Here is a 16,204-nt window from a genome sequence, read left to right on the forward strand (position 1 = left end):
GAGGAAGGGAGGAAGAGGGGAAGGGGAAGGAGGAAGACGGGGAAAATTCCAATCCATCTTTGTGTCGACTTTCTTCAAGCTGATCCTTGAGCTCAACAGCAACATCTTCCACCCAGTGCTAAAGATGATTAAACATCAGGAAGATGACGACATTAACAAAAAGACGAGAATATAAGCGCACACACAAAATAAAACATTTATTATGCTAAAGGACAGATTTTATTATTTTCCCAAAACACTAAAATAGCCCATGGCATATAGTAATTTAGCACACAATATAAATGACATATACAGTCAGCCCCCACCCCCATGGCTGTTTTTAACTATCCCTTGGGTAGGAGGCTTAAAGACGTCCACTCTCTACATGACCTTTATTAAACTTATCAACAAGCCACAAAGGGAGAGTCACTTCAGAGAAAAAGATCTTAAAGCGAACGCGTCCTTCCGGATGACTGATCAGAGGAGAGCCATTGGGCGCAGAGGTCTTCATTGCGGAGAGCCACTCTCAAGGCAAGCATCCCAGATGCCGCCTGTCGCCGCTCACCTCTGGCTGTCTGACGGGAGCTGTCCTCTGCACCTCCTGTGAGCCTCGCTCTGGCCACGTCCAGTCTTACCAGTTCTGCGTTTTATAGTCTCTGAGACCAGCCAGCAAATGTCCTTTCTCGCAGGCTCCTCACCTTCTGTATGAATTGCAGTTTTTCAATGGAGGCACTTTGGAGAAGTTGCAGTATTAAATTTAGGATAATTTTAAATCACAGGAGAGTTTAAGATTTATCTGCTGACAAAACAGAGATCACAAATGAAGTATTTTCCTTTTCACAGATCCAGAACTTGTGATCTCTTTTAAATGAAGACTTTTTCCCCCCAAAGTAACTCTCTCTTTGTACTTTGTTAATTTTTATAAAGGTCATTTAAGGAGTGGACATTATAAGCTGCATACCCAAGAGACAGTTAATTATTTCCCAGTTCTGAGTGTCTTTCTGAAACGATTAAAAACACGCTCAAAAGATGTCCCTCTGCATCAACTGGCAAGGTGTCTGGCCACAGGAATCGGAGCAGGAACCGAATGGCTGCAGCATGTGCCAGACTTAATGCAAAAGAAAGTGTAAGACAACCTTTAAAATTACTCTGCTATTTTTATTGTTCTGCTTGCACCTTAACTATGGCAGCTGAGACTTGCTACCCTGGAGGACTGCACAGCCAGTGACCCCAGGACTACCTGCAGATCATCTGAAATACTTGCAAGCGCATTCTCGGACCCTACTGTTTGCTCTGAAAACACGGGGTTTACATGGTCAAGGGACACACATCTCGTCTCTTCTTCTGGCAGAGCTTCGTACTGGGCATAAGCACATGGCAGCTGGCACAGCTCAGAATATGGGTAAGGCAGTTCCAACCCGGTGCCCAGCCCCTCGGGGATAGCGCTTAGCGGTTCACCTTTCAGGAATCCCATTTCTCTCAGTTTTGGATGGCCTGGCCATCCTGACACCCAGGACTCTCCTTTGGGGTACTGTGCACGGCTGTCTGTGGCTCTGGGCCCTCTTCCTGGCCAGTCACTTCCCAGTGCCTCCACAATGCCAAAGGACACCCCAGCTAGATGCTCTTCCGAAGGAGCAGAGAACAGAGCCACAGCCTTGCTTACAGGGGCCACTGGAGGCGACTCTCTTCCCGTTGACCCCTTCAGATACTGAAGCACTTTGTAGCCACTGTGAAGTGTGAGGTTGGCCTTGCTCTGGTCATGTGTCACTTCCAAAGATGCTGCCACCGTGGCCTGTGATTTTCCATCGGTATTTGCTGCAGGCTGGTCTGTCCAGAAAGGCACGGCTGATGGGCTGGGGCTCCCCTTCTGACTTCTTTTCTTAAGGCCGCATGATAGTCTGTCCAGGTCACCTCCTTGTGACTGCCTTACATTGGTCAGGCAAACACCCAAGGCCCCTCTTCCGCCCCTCATGTTTTGCGCCCTCTGATGCAGCGAGCCGGGTGATGCCTATCAGTCAGGGGTGGCCTTCAGTGGATCTCAATATGAACCTGGAAAAGATAATCAAATGAAAATCTGTGACAGAAGATTGTTAAAACATTCACACACATGAAGTATCCACAAACACAGAGTGAACAGAAGCCAGAGAGTGGGAGCACTGACCACTGTCATAGGTCAGCCCAGCTCTGTAACGAACTCCAGACCAGCATGGGCTTACAGCACAGAGGTGGAAGCCAGGAGGACCGCCAGTGAAGGTCTGAAGCCAGCCATTGTGGAAGAATACTAAATGAATGTATCAATCGTCAATAAAGAGCTGTTTAGCCAATCAGCTGGGCAGAAGGACAGGAAGTGGAAGGCGGGACTTCCTGGAAGGGAGGAGAAAAGTTTGACTGCTGAAGTGGGAAGAGGTTTTTTGACGGTTGGAGGACGGTGGGAACTGGATGTAGACTGGCCCAGGGGTCATAGCGGCAAGTGTTTAGAATATATGTATGTTATAAGGTTTAGAGTAGTTTGTTTAGTTTACGAGTAGATTAGAATCAGTTCAGACTCTGCCTGGTTTAAAGTACGTTTCAGTTATTTGCTTTGTGTCAGTTATTTGCTTTGTAGGCTGAACGGATACAAAATACTGTAACAAGCCTGAGCTACATAATACCCTGACTCAAACAGGCAAATATGTGAATAAAGCATATATAAAACAACAACAACAACAAAAACCCAAACAAACAAACAAGCCAGGTGTGGTGGCGCACGCCTTTAATCCCAGCACTTGGGAGGCAGAGGCAGGTAGATTGCTGTGAGTTTGAGTCCAGGACAGTCAAGGCTACACAGAGAAACCCTGTCTCAAAAAAAAAAAAACAAAAAAAAAAACAAAAAAACAAGAATAAATTTAAAAAAGTAAAAACAAACAAACAAGCAAACAAACAAGATCCTCCTTACTCTGCTCTGTGTTTATATAAAAACACAATTAACCCCTTTGGGCCAGGTCTTATAGCGCCCCCAACACCCATCCATGTGAAGTCCACAAAAGAAGCAACACTGGTAAGTTACAGCAAACAAACCTGCCCAGCAAAACACTGACAGAGGAGGGTTTATTTCCAAGTTCAAGGGAAAAGTAAAATGCAACACTGGGGGAGTCAGCCCCTCAATATCCACTCCCTTCGCCATGTGAAGATGCTAAGAGAACATAACAGAGCAGTGGGAGCAAAGGCTCCCAGGTACGTCCAAGATCCGCATGGCAGTCAGGAGAAGGCATCACACAAGCCCTTGCCCTGTATGAGGCGGCCAACCTGCCAGATGACAATAGGCCTGACCCAGTTAGGCAGCTGCCGTCCTGCCGGATGCCTGTCTCCTCACCTTCCCTAACCCAGGCTATTAATGGCCTCAGGCACCTGACAATCCAGACTACCACTGCTTTGTAACCTAAAAATATCCTGCCCCCGATACTTTCCAAAGCAAGCTAGGAAGGCTAGTCCTAAGGGCAGGACAATGGGCCAGGGAGCAGGATCCTGGGTGCTGATGGCTCCAGCACACACTCTAAGATTAGCCTGCCCGCAGGTGTGGAGCGTGGGTAAGTGGACTGTGGTACGGCTGGGCCCTGGCTGGGCCCACACTACGGAGGATGAGGAAAGACACCACCACCCTTCTAAGGGAAGCTGACTCATGACCACAGAAAGGATACATCACTGAGTTTCTTCCACTGACTAGGCAAGCATCTGTGTCCCACAGCCACGCCTTGTCTCCTGGCCACACATCTGCTCAAAAGCACATTCAATAGAGAAGCTATACACCCAGCTCTTGGGGAGCTGGGCAACCTGGTGTCCTTCCTCCAGTGGGGCTGTGGGCTCAGCGTGAGAAAGCAGAGAGCAGCCTCTCCAGCCAGCATCCCACAGGCAGCGGCAGTGGCAGCAGCCCAGTGTCTCGGGGAATAAATGATAGGCTGCTGGGATGTTTGGTAAAGCGAAGGCAGAAAAGAAACCACAACAGAGAAGGGCATCTCAGTGGGGCAGCAAGTTCAGTCCCCAGCAGCCAAGAAAGGCAACTCGCAACTGCCTAAAAGTCCAGCATTGAGGGAGCCAATATCCTCTTCTGGCTGCTGTGGACATACACCCACAAATAAAATTTTTTAATTAAAATGAAAATAAGGGCTAGAAAGACCTCAATTCCAGTCCTATAATCCAAGAGGAAGCAGTAGGACGGTGGAGGCAGGCAAGTCCAAGAGTTTTGCTGGGCAGTCAGCTTAGCCTACTGAGCAAGTTCCAGGCCAGTGACAGAGACTAGACTGTCTTAGGAAACAAGATGAACAGCACCTAAGGAAAGACGTTGGAGGTTGCCCTTGGCCTCTGAAAGTTAAAGTGAACCTGGTGTGGTGGCGCACGACTGTCCTCTCAGCACTCACAGAGCAGAGAAAGGAGGAGCAGAAGTTCAAGGTCATCCTCAATTATTTAGTGTCCGAGGGCCAGCTTAGGGTTCAAAATCAATACGGAGGGACAGGAGGAAAGCCCAATGGGAGAGCCCTTTAGCCTGTACTGTACGCACAGACCTCTTAGTTGATTTGGTTGTTTTGTTTTTGAGACCAGGGTCTTACTATGCCTAGAATTTACTATGTAGGTAGACAAGGCTACGCTTGAACTCAATGAAATCAGCCTGCCTCTGCTTCCCAAGTGCTAGTGTGCACCACCACAGCTGGCTACGCCTTTGATTTGATTCAAACACACACACACACACACACACACACACACACACACACACACACACACACCAAGTTACAAGTATGGTGTACATGACTGTAATCCAGGTACGGAGGAGGCTCCCCAGTGTGAGGCCAGCATGGACTACATGGTAAGATTCTATCTCAAAAGCATATAAAGTAACAGCACCAGAATATATGTGAATCCCTCATATCCTTGGGGTTGGTAAGGATTTTCTAGTGATAACAAACATCAAATATCAAGAAAGATTGTTAAGTACTGGGTGTGATGGCACACACCTGTAATCCCAGCACTTGGGAGGCAGAGGCAGGTGGATCACTATGAGTTCGAGGGCAGCCTGGTCTACAAAGCGAGTCCAGGAGAGCCAAGATAACACAGAGAAACCCTGTCTTTGACTCCACAAAATAAACTTCAGGGGACTGGACAGAGGGTTCACCCCTTGCTGCTCTGGCAGAAGACTGGTGTTTGAACTCAGCACCCACATGGCTGCTTACAACCACCTGTTACTCCAGTTACCGTGAATCTGCACCCTCTTCTGGCCTTTGAGGACCAGGGATGCAATGTGGGGCACAGACATAACTGTGGGCACTCACATACACATAAAATAGAAATAAACCTTTAAAATGATTTTCAGGGTGAGTACCATGGTATACTTTGAATCCAGCTCTTGGGAGGATGAGGCAAGAAAAATTCTATTTCAAGGCCATCCTAGACCATACAATGAGCTCCTGTCTCAAACCTCCCCTCTCTCAAAGCCAAAATATAACATGCTAAAAAAAAATTCTTTAATTGGGGATGGAGAAACGGCTCCGAGGTTAAGAGCACAGATTGCTCTTCCAGAGGTCCTGAGTTCAATTCCCAGCAAGCCACATGATGGCTCACAACCATCTATAATGTGATCTGATGCCCTCTTCTGGCCTGCAGGTATACATGCAGACAGAGCACTGTATACATAATAAACAAACAAAACTTTTAGAAAAAGTAATTAATGGAACAGACTTTTTAAAACTTCAAGTAACAGCTAGGTATGGGTGACTAGTGCCTCAGGGGCTTGAGGCAAAAGAACCATCTTGGGTTCAAGACCTGTGTAAAAATACATGGCTAAGTTCCAAGACAGCCTGGGTATAAAGTCAGAGTGGAGGTCAGAAAACCCTGTCTCAATAAACAAAGCAGGGCTGGGAAGATTGCTCAGGGGGTAACAGCACTTCCTGTGCTAGCATGGGAACCCAAGTTCAAATCCCTCACACTTAAAACAAACACACCCCCAAAACGGTAGGTGTGGCCACATGAGCACCTGTCACCCCAGGACTTCCGGGACAAAATCCCCAGCGGTGGCTGGTCAGCAAGGCTTGCTGAGACAGTGAGCTTCCGGTTCAGTGAGAAGCTATCTCAGTGTGCGCTTGGGTACATGCACCCACACTCATGTACATGCTCCACACAACCACACACATACAAATGTGTACAAAGATGCCCACAGCAGCATTATTCATTGTCAGATAGTGACAACAGCCCAAAGGTGCAGCAGCCAACTGAAGATGATCTGCAGAAGTGGCAACTATTAATAGATTCAAAGAGGGATCCAGCAGTGGAAAAGCACAGGGTGGAAGAAACTGAGGCCATCCAAGTAGTATGCTCATAGTAGAGAAGGCAGGGAAAGGTCTACAGGGTTCTCAGGACTGTGTCTTTAACTTATCCTTTCTTTTAAAATCTATCTATCTATAAATCATCTGTCTATCTATGGTGAAGGCAGGGTCTCAAATAGGCAGGCTGGAGCTGGGCGTGGTGGCGCACGCCTTTAATCCCAGCACTCGGGAGGCAGAGGCAGGCGGATCGCTGTGAGTTCGAGGCCAGCCTGGTCTACAAAGTGAGTCCAGGACAGCCAAGGCTACACAGAGAAACCCTGTCTTGGAAAAAAAAAAAAAAGTGAGGCTGACCTCAAGTGACTATATAGCTGAAGATGACCTTGAACTCCTGATGCTCCTGAGTCCACTTCTTGTGTACTGGGACTACAGGCCTAGCACACCTTGCCTCGGGATGAGACCCAGGGCTCAGGGCATGTAGACAAGGTCTCTTCCAGCCAGGCCACATTCCCAGGGCAATATTTATCCACTCCCCTGTCCACAGTCTTGCTGCTGCCGCCTTTGGGGCACTGTTTACTAAGACTGGAGCACTGGACTTTAAACCGTTTTCAAACCTCTTAGACTTACTAGACTGTGCGTTAAGTCCACGGTCCACTGTGTGAAGAACCACCAGGCTCTCATGACAGCCAAGCATTTTACACCCCCACCAGCAGCACACAAGTACTGAGGGCACATACCTATACCAACATCTATTTCTGCAACCCTTCCCCCCACCCTCTGCCGTAACACCAGCCATCCTAACAGGTGTAACGTGGCCTCCCACTGCTCCTGAAATCTGCTTTCTCTCAGAGCCCAGGATCTTCTCAAGGACATCTGTGTGCCTTCTTAGCTAAATCTCTATTCCAGCACTTTGCCAATAACTGGATTGGGCTGCTCAATTTTCATTCTATTTCTTTTTAATTGTAAGAAATCTTTCTCTATTCAGGATATTAACCCTTTACCAAATTCACTTGCCAAGAAATGCTTTCTTCCACTCTGTGGGTGGTCATTTCAGCCCCGAGCCCACGCTGTTAAACCAGGGCCTCACCCCTGCTGAGCTACAGTCCCAGCTCCTCTGCATTCATTCTTGTGCAGGTAGAAGGAGTTCATGCTTACTCAATTTTATTGCATCCTTGCAATACTAACAGGAGGGGAAGAAACTGGGTCTTCCCTCTCCAAGAACAGACAGGTTGGGGCTGGAGCCCAGAGCCCAGCACATGCTAAGTGCAGGCCCAGAAGAAAGCAGTAAGCAGTTTTACACTTGTGTGTCCCCATCACCTTAAATATGATAAATGTCTTCTAACGTTAGAATAAATAGAATGAGTTCACATACTTTAAAACAGTCGTTATATGTGTGATGGGCACATGCGTGAGCGCACATGTGAAGGTCAAGGACAACCTCTGGTGTCGGGTCTCACCTTTTCCGCAGCCCCAGATCCATATACTGTAAAATCTGCCTGAACCACACACAGTTATTTCTAAAACTCGTTCAGAAACATATCGTTCTGAAACAGGTCAAGGGGGCTGCTGTGATGGCACCAGCCTGTGACCCCACAGGTCAAGGGGGCTGCCATGATGGCACTAGCCTGTGACCCCACGGGTCAAGGAGGCTCCCGTGACGGCACTAGCCTGTGACCCCAGGACTTAGGAGGACAGGGCAAAGGGCTTGAAATCCCAGTAGCCGAAGCTGTTAAGATGAGTTTTAGGTCAGGCTGGTGAGGCTGTCTCAAAACAACTAAGCAAGTCCAGAGTACAGGAAAGAGGCTGGAGAAATAGATGGCTCTGAGGACAGGAGCATTTGCTGCTCCTGGAAAGGATCCAAGTTCAGGTTCCAGCACCCACACTGTAACTCCAGCTCCAGAGGATCCAACATCCTACTTGTGGCCTCCACAGGCACCTGCATCAACACACACACACACACACACATTAAAAAAAAAAAAAGAAAGAAAGAAAGAAAGAATGTAGGTGCTGGGCCAAGTGAGATGGCTCAGCAAGTAAAGGCACTTTCTTGCCAAACCTGATGACCCAAATTTGATCCCCAGGACCAACGTTATAGAGAGAGCTGATTCAGACAAAACAACCTCTAACCAACACACACACACACACACACACACACTCCCCCGCCCCTCTAAATTACCAAGAAAAAGCAAAAAGGGAGCTGTTCCAATGCGTTCTGCACAAATCTACCACGCTCCTCCTGGCTCACTACCCCAGCCTCCAGCTTCCTGTTGTTCCAGGCTCACCCCAGGTGTGGGTCCTGGTGACAGCTCTGCCCTCTGTCCACGGTCTGTAATCCTCATACCCAGCCATGAATGAGGCAACACCTCTACCAAGGTTTTACTAAAGTGTCCGCTTATCAGTGAGGTCCTCTGATTTATTCGGATGCCAGCCAGCTTCCCTCCCCCCTCGGAAGAGGGAGACTTCCATGTGAAGTAGCAGCTCTGAGAATGGGGAGGTGACAGCACCCGATACGGAAAGGTATTAACTTCCCTGAATTATACACTTAACTAGTATGATACTTTCTTATTTTTTATTTTTTGGCCTTTTGAGATGCGGGTTCATGTTCATTATGAATTTTTTCTCGCTTAGCATCTCTCTATGCTGGATTCCAGGCTGTAGCACAATGCTTGGTAAAGCAAAGACTTATTAAACACAAGGGGGAAAAGATGTCCAAGTGGTGAGAGGGCCCTAAAGCCCATGAAGAGAGAGGAGAAAGAGCAGCTGTGGCCTGTGAGAAAGCTCAGTGGGGAAATGTGCTTTGCTATCGTGCCTGATGTCTTTTGAGTTCAAGCCCCAGGACCCACATGGTAGGAGACAAGACACTCCTGCAAGTAGTGCACTGACATCCACACAGCCATATGACATCCTGTGGGCACATGGACACACTCAGGCACACATGCACACAGAACAATTAAGATATAACAGAAAGAGGAGATTGGAGCAAGGAGCCAGGGATGTAGCTCAGTGGACAAGAGGCTGTGGGTCCAATCCCCAAAACTAAAGCAGAGGAAAGGAACTGGGTGGGTAGTGGCACATGCCTTTAAGTCAAGGCAGAGGCAGGCAGATCTCTTGAGTTCAAGGCCAGCCTGGTCTACAGAGCCAGTTCCAGGACAGCCAGGGGAGAAACCCTGTCTCAACAAAAGGGGAGTGGGGGGGGGGGGAGGGGGGACTCGGAGAGGGAAGGGGAGGAAGAGGGAGACAAGGAGCGGAGTGGTTAAGAGCATAGAAGGGTTGCTGAGCATAGGGCAGAAGGGAGAAAGCAGCAGCAGGCAAAACAAGGTCTGTGATTCTCACCGTCTTTTCTTCGTCCTTTTCTGGCCTTCTTTTTGGGTCACCTGGGGCTAAGACATTTGCTCCATGCTTCTCATGGGATAACTCAAGAGAGCCACCCACCAAAGGTGTGTGCCATCAACACTCAGTTTCGTTTTGTTTTTAACTACTAGATATTTTTAATTTTTAACTCTTGGTTGGAGAGGGGCAAGGTCTCGTGTAGCCCAGGCTGGCTTCGAACTCCTGATCCTCCAGTTTCCACCTCCCATGTACGGGGATTCCAGGTGTGTGCTACTAGGGCCCACCCACATAGCTTTTACTATGGGTGACTGGTATAGATTCTCACTTCCCACCATCTGTATTCCCATGCTGTGTGAAAAACTGAGAAGCTAAAACCTCAGAAGACTGAGGCTTACTTAAAAGCAGCACTTTTTTCCTTTTCTTTTTTGTTTGTAGCCCTGGCTGATCTAGAACTCAGAGGTCTACCTGCCTCTGCCTGTCAAGTGTTGGAATTAAAGATTGCCTGGCTTTATTTGGGGGAGGGTTTGTTTTATTTATTTATTATTTTATTTTTTGTTTTTTTAAGACAATGTAGCCTTAGCTGTCCTGGACTTGCTTTGTAGACCAGGCTGACCTCGAACTCACATCAATCCACCTGCCTCAGGCCTCCAGAGTGCTAGGATTAAAGGTATGCGCCACCACATCCAGCAGGAGGGTTGGGGGGATTTTATTTTTAAGGTGGGAAGGGGATGTTCTTGTGAGTACAGTGCCCTCAGAGGCCAGACGAACTCAACAGGTCCCCTGGAGCAGGAATTACAAGCTGTCCTGGCCTACTGAGTGTAAGCATCAGTGTTGGATAGGAACCTCCACTCCTCTCCAAGAGCAGTCTCTCCGATCCTTTTTCTATTTTGGGACAGGGATCTTGTCACTGTGTTGCCCACACTGACCACAAACTGGCTGAGGAGGCACTTCAGTCAGTGAAGCACTTGCCACGCAAGCGTGAGAGCTGAGCTCCAGCCCCCAGAGTTCACAGAAAAAAGCTGTGTGAGCTGTCATGTGCTTAGCATCCCAGCGTGCGCGGAGCTAGACATGGAGAACTGCTGGAGACAGGAGGATCCCTCGGGCTCCCTGGCCAGCCAATCTAGTCCAATTAGTGAGCTTAAAGCCAATGAGAGACCCTGTCTCAAAAGTATTAAGAGGCTTGCACTTGAGAACAGACACCCAAGGTTGACCTCTCTCTGTGTGTGTGTGTGTGTGTGTGTGTGTGTGTGCGCGCACGTGCGCGCCCCCCAACTCTTCTGGACTCAAGTGATCTTCCTGTCTCAGTTTCCCAAGTAGCTGGGAACACACACACACACACACACACACACACACACACACACACACACACACACACACACACACACACGATTTGTTTGCAAACAGTACTTTTTAAAAACTTTTTGTTACCCCCCCTCGGTCATAGACCTAGGGGAGGGGAAAAGGGTGAAAGCAGGAGGGAGGGAGGAATGGGAGGATACAAGTGTTTGTGTGTGGAGTCACTTCTGTCATGGGACAATCCTCTCAGGAGTCATTCATTCCTTGATCATGTGGGTCTTGGGGCTCCAACTCAGGCTGCCAAAGTTGGTGGCAAGCACCTTTAACCATCTCACTGGCCACAAACTGGTTTGTTTTTAAAGATTTATTTATTTGTGGGCTGGAGTGATGACTCAGCAGATATGAGCAAGGGCTGCTCTTTCAGAGGACTGGGGTTCAATTCCCAGCAATCACATGGCAGTCCACAACTGCCTGCAAATCCAGTTCCGAGGGATCTGATCCCCTCTTCCGGCCTCCACAGGCACCGGGGGCAAGCACGGTGCACATAAATGCAGACAAAGCATCCATACACAAAAATTAAAAATAAAAATTTTTGTTAAAGATTTGTTCTGTGTGTATGAATGTTCGCCTGGTGCCTACAGACCCGGAACTGGAGTTACATATGGTTGTGAGCCATCTTGTGGGTGTTGGGAAAGGAACCCAGGTCCTCTGCAAGAACACCCAGGTTTAGTGTGCACGAGGCCTTGGATTCCATACCCAGGACTGCCAAAGGGGTAAGGGAGACCCCAAATGCCGTATGAACAAGAGATTTATTTTTTTTTTAATATTTATTATTTATTTATTTAAGTGTTCTATTTGCATGTATGACAGAAGAGGGCATCAAACCCCATTATAGATGGTTGTGAGCCACCATGTGCTTGCTGGGAATTGAACTCAGGACCTCTGGAAGAGCAGAGTGCTCTTAGCCACTGAGCCATCCCTCCAGCCCCTGAACAAGAGATTTAAATACAGGAGAAAACAAGTTCTGTAGGGCCCAATCTTTTAAACACATTCCAGTTCCCCCATAATGGAGGAAGGGAACAGTATGCTGAAGGGAAAAGGGCTGTGAGCTGCTCAAGCGTCCCCTTTAGTCAGACTACTTCTTATTGCGCTTTCCTTTGCCCAAAGGTCAGAATAATTAAACCCTAAAGTTAGGTTCAGTTAGTGATTTCTCACGAAGAACAAAAGCCCTGAAGCCTTCAGGGGAGCTTAAAGCAGCAGATGTAAAGGTTTCAAGTATGAAGCTGTGCAGTAGTGATGAGAGAGAGAGAGAGTCTGAGAGAGATTGATTGATTGCAGGTATGGCATTGTAACCCAAAACACCTCCCTCCCCCAGCATGAAAAGGCTGCATTTGGCCAGGTCCAAGATCAAGCCTAAAACCCTTACAGGGGTCTTAGAAATCCTCTTCTAAGCCGGGCGGGGTGGCACACACCTTTAGTCCCAACACTCAGGAGGCAGAGCCAGGTGGATCGCTGTGAGTTCGAGGCCAGCCTGGTCTACAAAGTGAGTCCAGGACAGCCAAGGCTACACAGAGAAATCCTGTCTCGAAAAACAAACAAACAAACAAACAAAATCCTCTTCTAGCTGGGCAGTGGTAAATGGGCCATGAGGAAGAGGCAAGCAGGTCTCTTTGAATTATGGCCAGCCTGGTCTACATAAGGAATTCTACAGTGTTTCGAGCCAGCCACGGTTGCACAGCAAGACCCTGTCTCAGAAGAAAACAAAAAAGACATTCCCAAAGCACTTGGTGAAAGCGCATTACCTGGGCCCACTTGACCCAGCCTGTGTCTGGCTCCCCTCAGCTTCTTTCTCTAAAGCTGGCTGGACCCAAATCATGACTTGCTCTGGAACCCATGGAACTGCCCTTGCTACGCGCTATGGATAGGCTTGCATTCACTGCTCACTCCACACGTTACAGATCCGTTTCCCGCCCCTCAAACGCACTTGCCTTTCATCAGTACAGTGCGCGCTCCCCATTATTATGAAATATGGATCTGACTCACCTTTCCAGAGATGATCTCACTGTCCTACAAACAGATACGCAATTAGGAAACACCAGGCATGGAATCTGCCACTGGGTATCGCTTATAAAACAAACTCCTGCAGCAAAGGAAACCGGTGCAAGACTACAAAGGTTCCCTCTGAAAGAACTAAACTGTAAGATCGTCCCTGCAAGGGAAGACATGCCCGGTACCCCGGGAGAAGGGAGTAAAGAGGAGACCCTGATAAGGCCTAACTCAGTCATCGAGGTGCGAGCTGGGTGAGGGGTTAGTGGAAGCCACATCCATACGTGCTAAAGATAAGCACGTCCTCGCTGTGGCCACGTTTAAGGATGCCGGGACATGACATATATGTTTAGAAGACTTCTCTAGGGAGCCAGAGAGACGGCTCGGCTGTTAGAGATGCTTGCTGCTTTTGCAGAGAACGGGAGCCAGACGTTGGCAACTGCTTCAGAGGATGCAGACACTCACAGATAGATGCATCCTGTGTGTGTGTGTGTGTGTGTGTGTGTGTGTGTGTGTGTGTGTGTAAGATGTGTATGTGACACCTCTAACTGACCAGTGGGAAACAGATGGAGAATACATAAAAGTCCAGGCTAGCAAATGGAGTAGCTTAGACTAAGGAAGGGTACAGATAACAAATGAATACATGAGGAAGTTCTGTTAGGTTTCGTTTATTTACACAGGGTCTGGACACATAGTCAAAAATGATCCTAGGCCTGACTGTCCTGCCTCTACCGCCCCAATGCTAGGATTCCAGGCATGGAGCACCACATGCAGTTTATGCGGCACTGGGGACTAGACCTCGGATTCTGTGCAGACTAGGCAAGCAGTCTACCACCCGAGCCACATCCTAGCCTGTTGTTGTTGTTTTTAATGTTACAAAACACAGCAATTTGAGACACATTGGGGGGGGGGCTTTTTTTTTTTTCCTTTTTGAGACAGCATTTCTCTGTATAGCCCTGGTTGTTTTGGACTTAATTTGTAGACTTAGGCTGGCCTCGAACTCACAGAGATCCGCCTGCCTCTGCTGGGATTAAATGCTTGAGCCACCGCGCTCCTCAAGACATATTTTGTAGTAATCTCTTGTAGTTTTTCATGTCATTTGCTAACTAAGTATGAATCATATGTAACTCTAGATGCCAAGTTTCCAAAGTGGGAACTGGATAGGTCAAACATGTACTGCAAACGTATTTGTTTTATCCCCAAAGGTGTTGTTGTTGTTGTTGGGTTTTTTGCTTGTTTTGCTTGAAAACTCTGAGCTAACTTGGTGTCTAAAAATCAGGATGCCTCATTTCTCTCACAGAAGGTTACCAGATCTGGCAGGAACACGGGGCCTTGTTTCTACAGGTTGGTGATCAGCAAGAACACAGGCTTCCTTGTTTATCTCAGTTCCCAACACCCAACACTCTGCTTATTTGTGGCACCTGCTGTAAAAGTTTGCTGGTTCTGCCCCAAGACCTGCTATCATTTAAGATGCCACAAGCCCTTGTTCACGCAAAAGTATCTTAATTTGGGAGCAGAGGTACAGATCCCTTGTTAGAGTGCTTGCCTAGCAAGGAGGAAGCCCCAAGGCTGATCCCAGCAGCACCTCGTAACCAGGTGGAATGGTACACACCTGACATGCCACCCCTACCCCCAAAGAAAAGTAAAAGCATCCCGATTTGGACCCTAAAATTGGTTTTTCTTAACTCACTTTCACCAGTTTTGATCTACACACTTGGTTTCAAATTTCACGTGGTCTGTAACCACCTGCGTCGGAGGCCATTTTCACACACACCAAGACTATTACACTTTATTTTGACCCAACTGCAGAAAAACTAGGTATGCTACTCAGAACTGGCTCCTCTGTACACCAGGGAACGACGTGTGTACAGTAAGTCTGGGGCAGGGGCGAGCCCTTGCCTATAGGAAATGCAAAGATCCCACCGGGTCCATCTCCAAAACCACAAAAAACAAAAACAAGCAAACAAAAAAACAAAAAAACCCACCAATACTGTCAAGATTATACGCTTCCCAGGGGTGGAGCCGAGTCCTTCCTCCAACAGAGCCCCGCTCCAAGGTGTAAACAGAATCCAAGGGAAGCTCACTACCCAGCCTTTCTTACTTTTTGAGGCAGAACACTCAAATTGGCAAGCCCTCTCTGCTAGAAAAAGGCATTTTGTAATTCAAGAGACAGGGAAATGTCAGTCATTTCCAGCAATCGCGGCCTCCAGAATGGTGAGGCAGGCATGCGGTTATCCCACGTCTAAATTGTTTCAGGCCTCAGAATTTGTTTTATCTCGTTCTCTCATCTTCATCCTCATCGCCATTTCTAACCCCTGGCCAGAATAAATCGGAATCGGAAACAGTGGTGAAAACACCATTCACTTTCGGTCTAAAGGTACAAGGATAATATAATAAACCTTCGCGAAGTTTTGGGAAGCAAAAATCACAAAGGAACTCGCTGCTACAGGGTCGCCAGGACAATTTGTCATTTTTAAGGACAAAGCGTCCTAAGGGACCTTCCTGTCATCCTTCCTTGGACCCCACCCCCAGATGTGGGACCTGCCCTTTGAAGCATCGTCTATGCAGAATGGGGTTACGAGGGGGGAAATGCACGATGCTTGGTTTGGTCCACACTCAGCCTCCGTCTGATGGCAGGAACCCCCAGCACCTGCATGCCGGCGAGCCAGGTGGGCAGGGCCGCGCGACCCAGGGATGCCGAGGGCGCGGCTCACCTACCTGCAGGCGCACGTTGAGCATCATGGAAGCCACGATGTAGAGGTAGGGAAAGTTGATGCGCAGCCGCCAAGCCAAGTCAAAGAAGATAAGCAGCGTGCGGGTCAGCCCCTTGCAGAAGACCCCATAGGAGCGGGCGGCGGCCGAGCGCGACAGCCGGACAGCCAGACCCGACAGAGCCGTCGCCATATAGAGACCCGCGGCTTCCCACTGCCCGCCCGCCCTCCCTCTCCGCGCCGCGTCGTCCAGGGCCTCCTCCCCGGGCCGCTGCTCAGTGCTCAGCGCTCACAGGGAGCAAGGGAGACCGCGGCGAGGCCGGCGGGAGGGCGGGCCGCGGGGGAGCTGAGTCGGCGCGTCACTCTCGGGAAGCGCCTCCGCGAGCTACCACCTGGATCCCTAGCCTGGCCGCGCGGCCTGACGTCACAAAGCCGGCCTGCGCCTGCGCAGGCATCAGGCTCCGCCCTCCGCCCCGCCCCTCAGACGGCTTTCCTGGCAGGTGAAGTGCGCGTGCGTGGGAGACTAGAGTCGCTGCGTTGCGTCCCGGCGCCCTC

At 48.8% G+C, this 16,204-nt stretch overlaps 2 protein-coding genes across 2 annotated transcripts; both read right to left on the bottom strand.

The window, feature by feature from the left end:
- Positions 1–172: 172 nt before the first annotated feature.
- Fam220a (family with sequence similarity 220 member A) lies at positions 173–1,951 on the bottom strand. Its single transcript, XM_051161078.1, is given in 2 exon segments — positions 173–1,241; positions 1,244–1,951. Coding segments are annotated over 2 exon segments (789 nt in total). The 3' UTR covers positions 173–1,160.
- On the bottom strand, positions 1,880–15,863 carry LOC127202473 (small integral membrane protein 10-like protein 2A). The gene is made up of 2 exons (XM_051161083.1): positions 15,657–15,863; positions 1,880–2,028 (listed from the first exon to the last, which is right to left on the bottom strand). Exons 1-2 carry the CDS (start codon positions 15,840–15,842, stop codon positions 2,008–2,010), a joined length of 207 nt encoding a protein of 68 aa, XP_051017040.1. The 5' UTR covers positions 15,843–15,863; the 3' UTR covers positions 1,880–2,007.
- Positions 15,864–16,204: the final 341 nt, after the last annotated feature.

Source organism: Acomys russatus, chromosome 19 (genome assembly GCF_903995435.1).
Source record: "Acomys russatus chromosome 19, mAcoRus1.1, whole genome shotgun sequence".
In the NCBI taxonomy this organism is placed as follows: domain Eukaryota; kingdom Metazoa; phylum Chordata; class Mammalia; order Rodentia; family Muridae; genus Acomys; species Acomys russatus.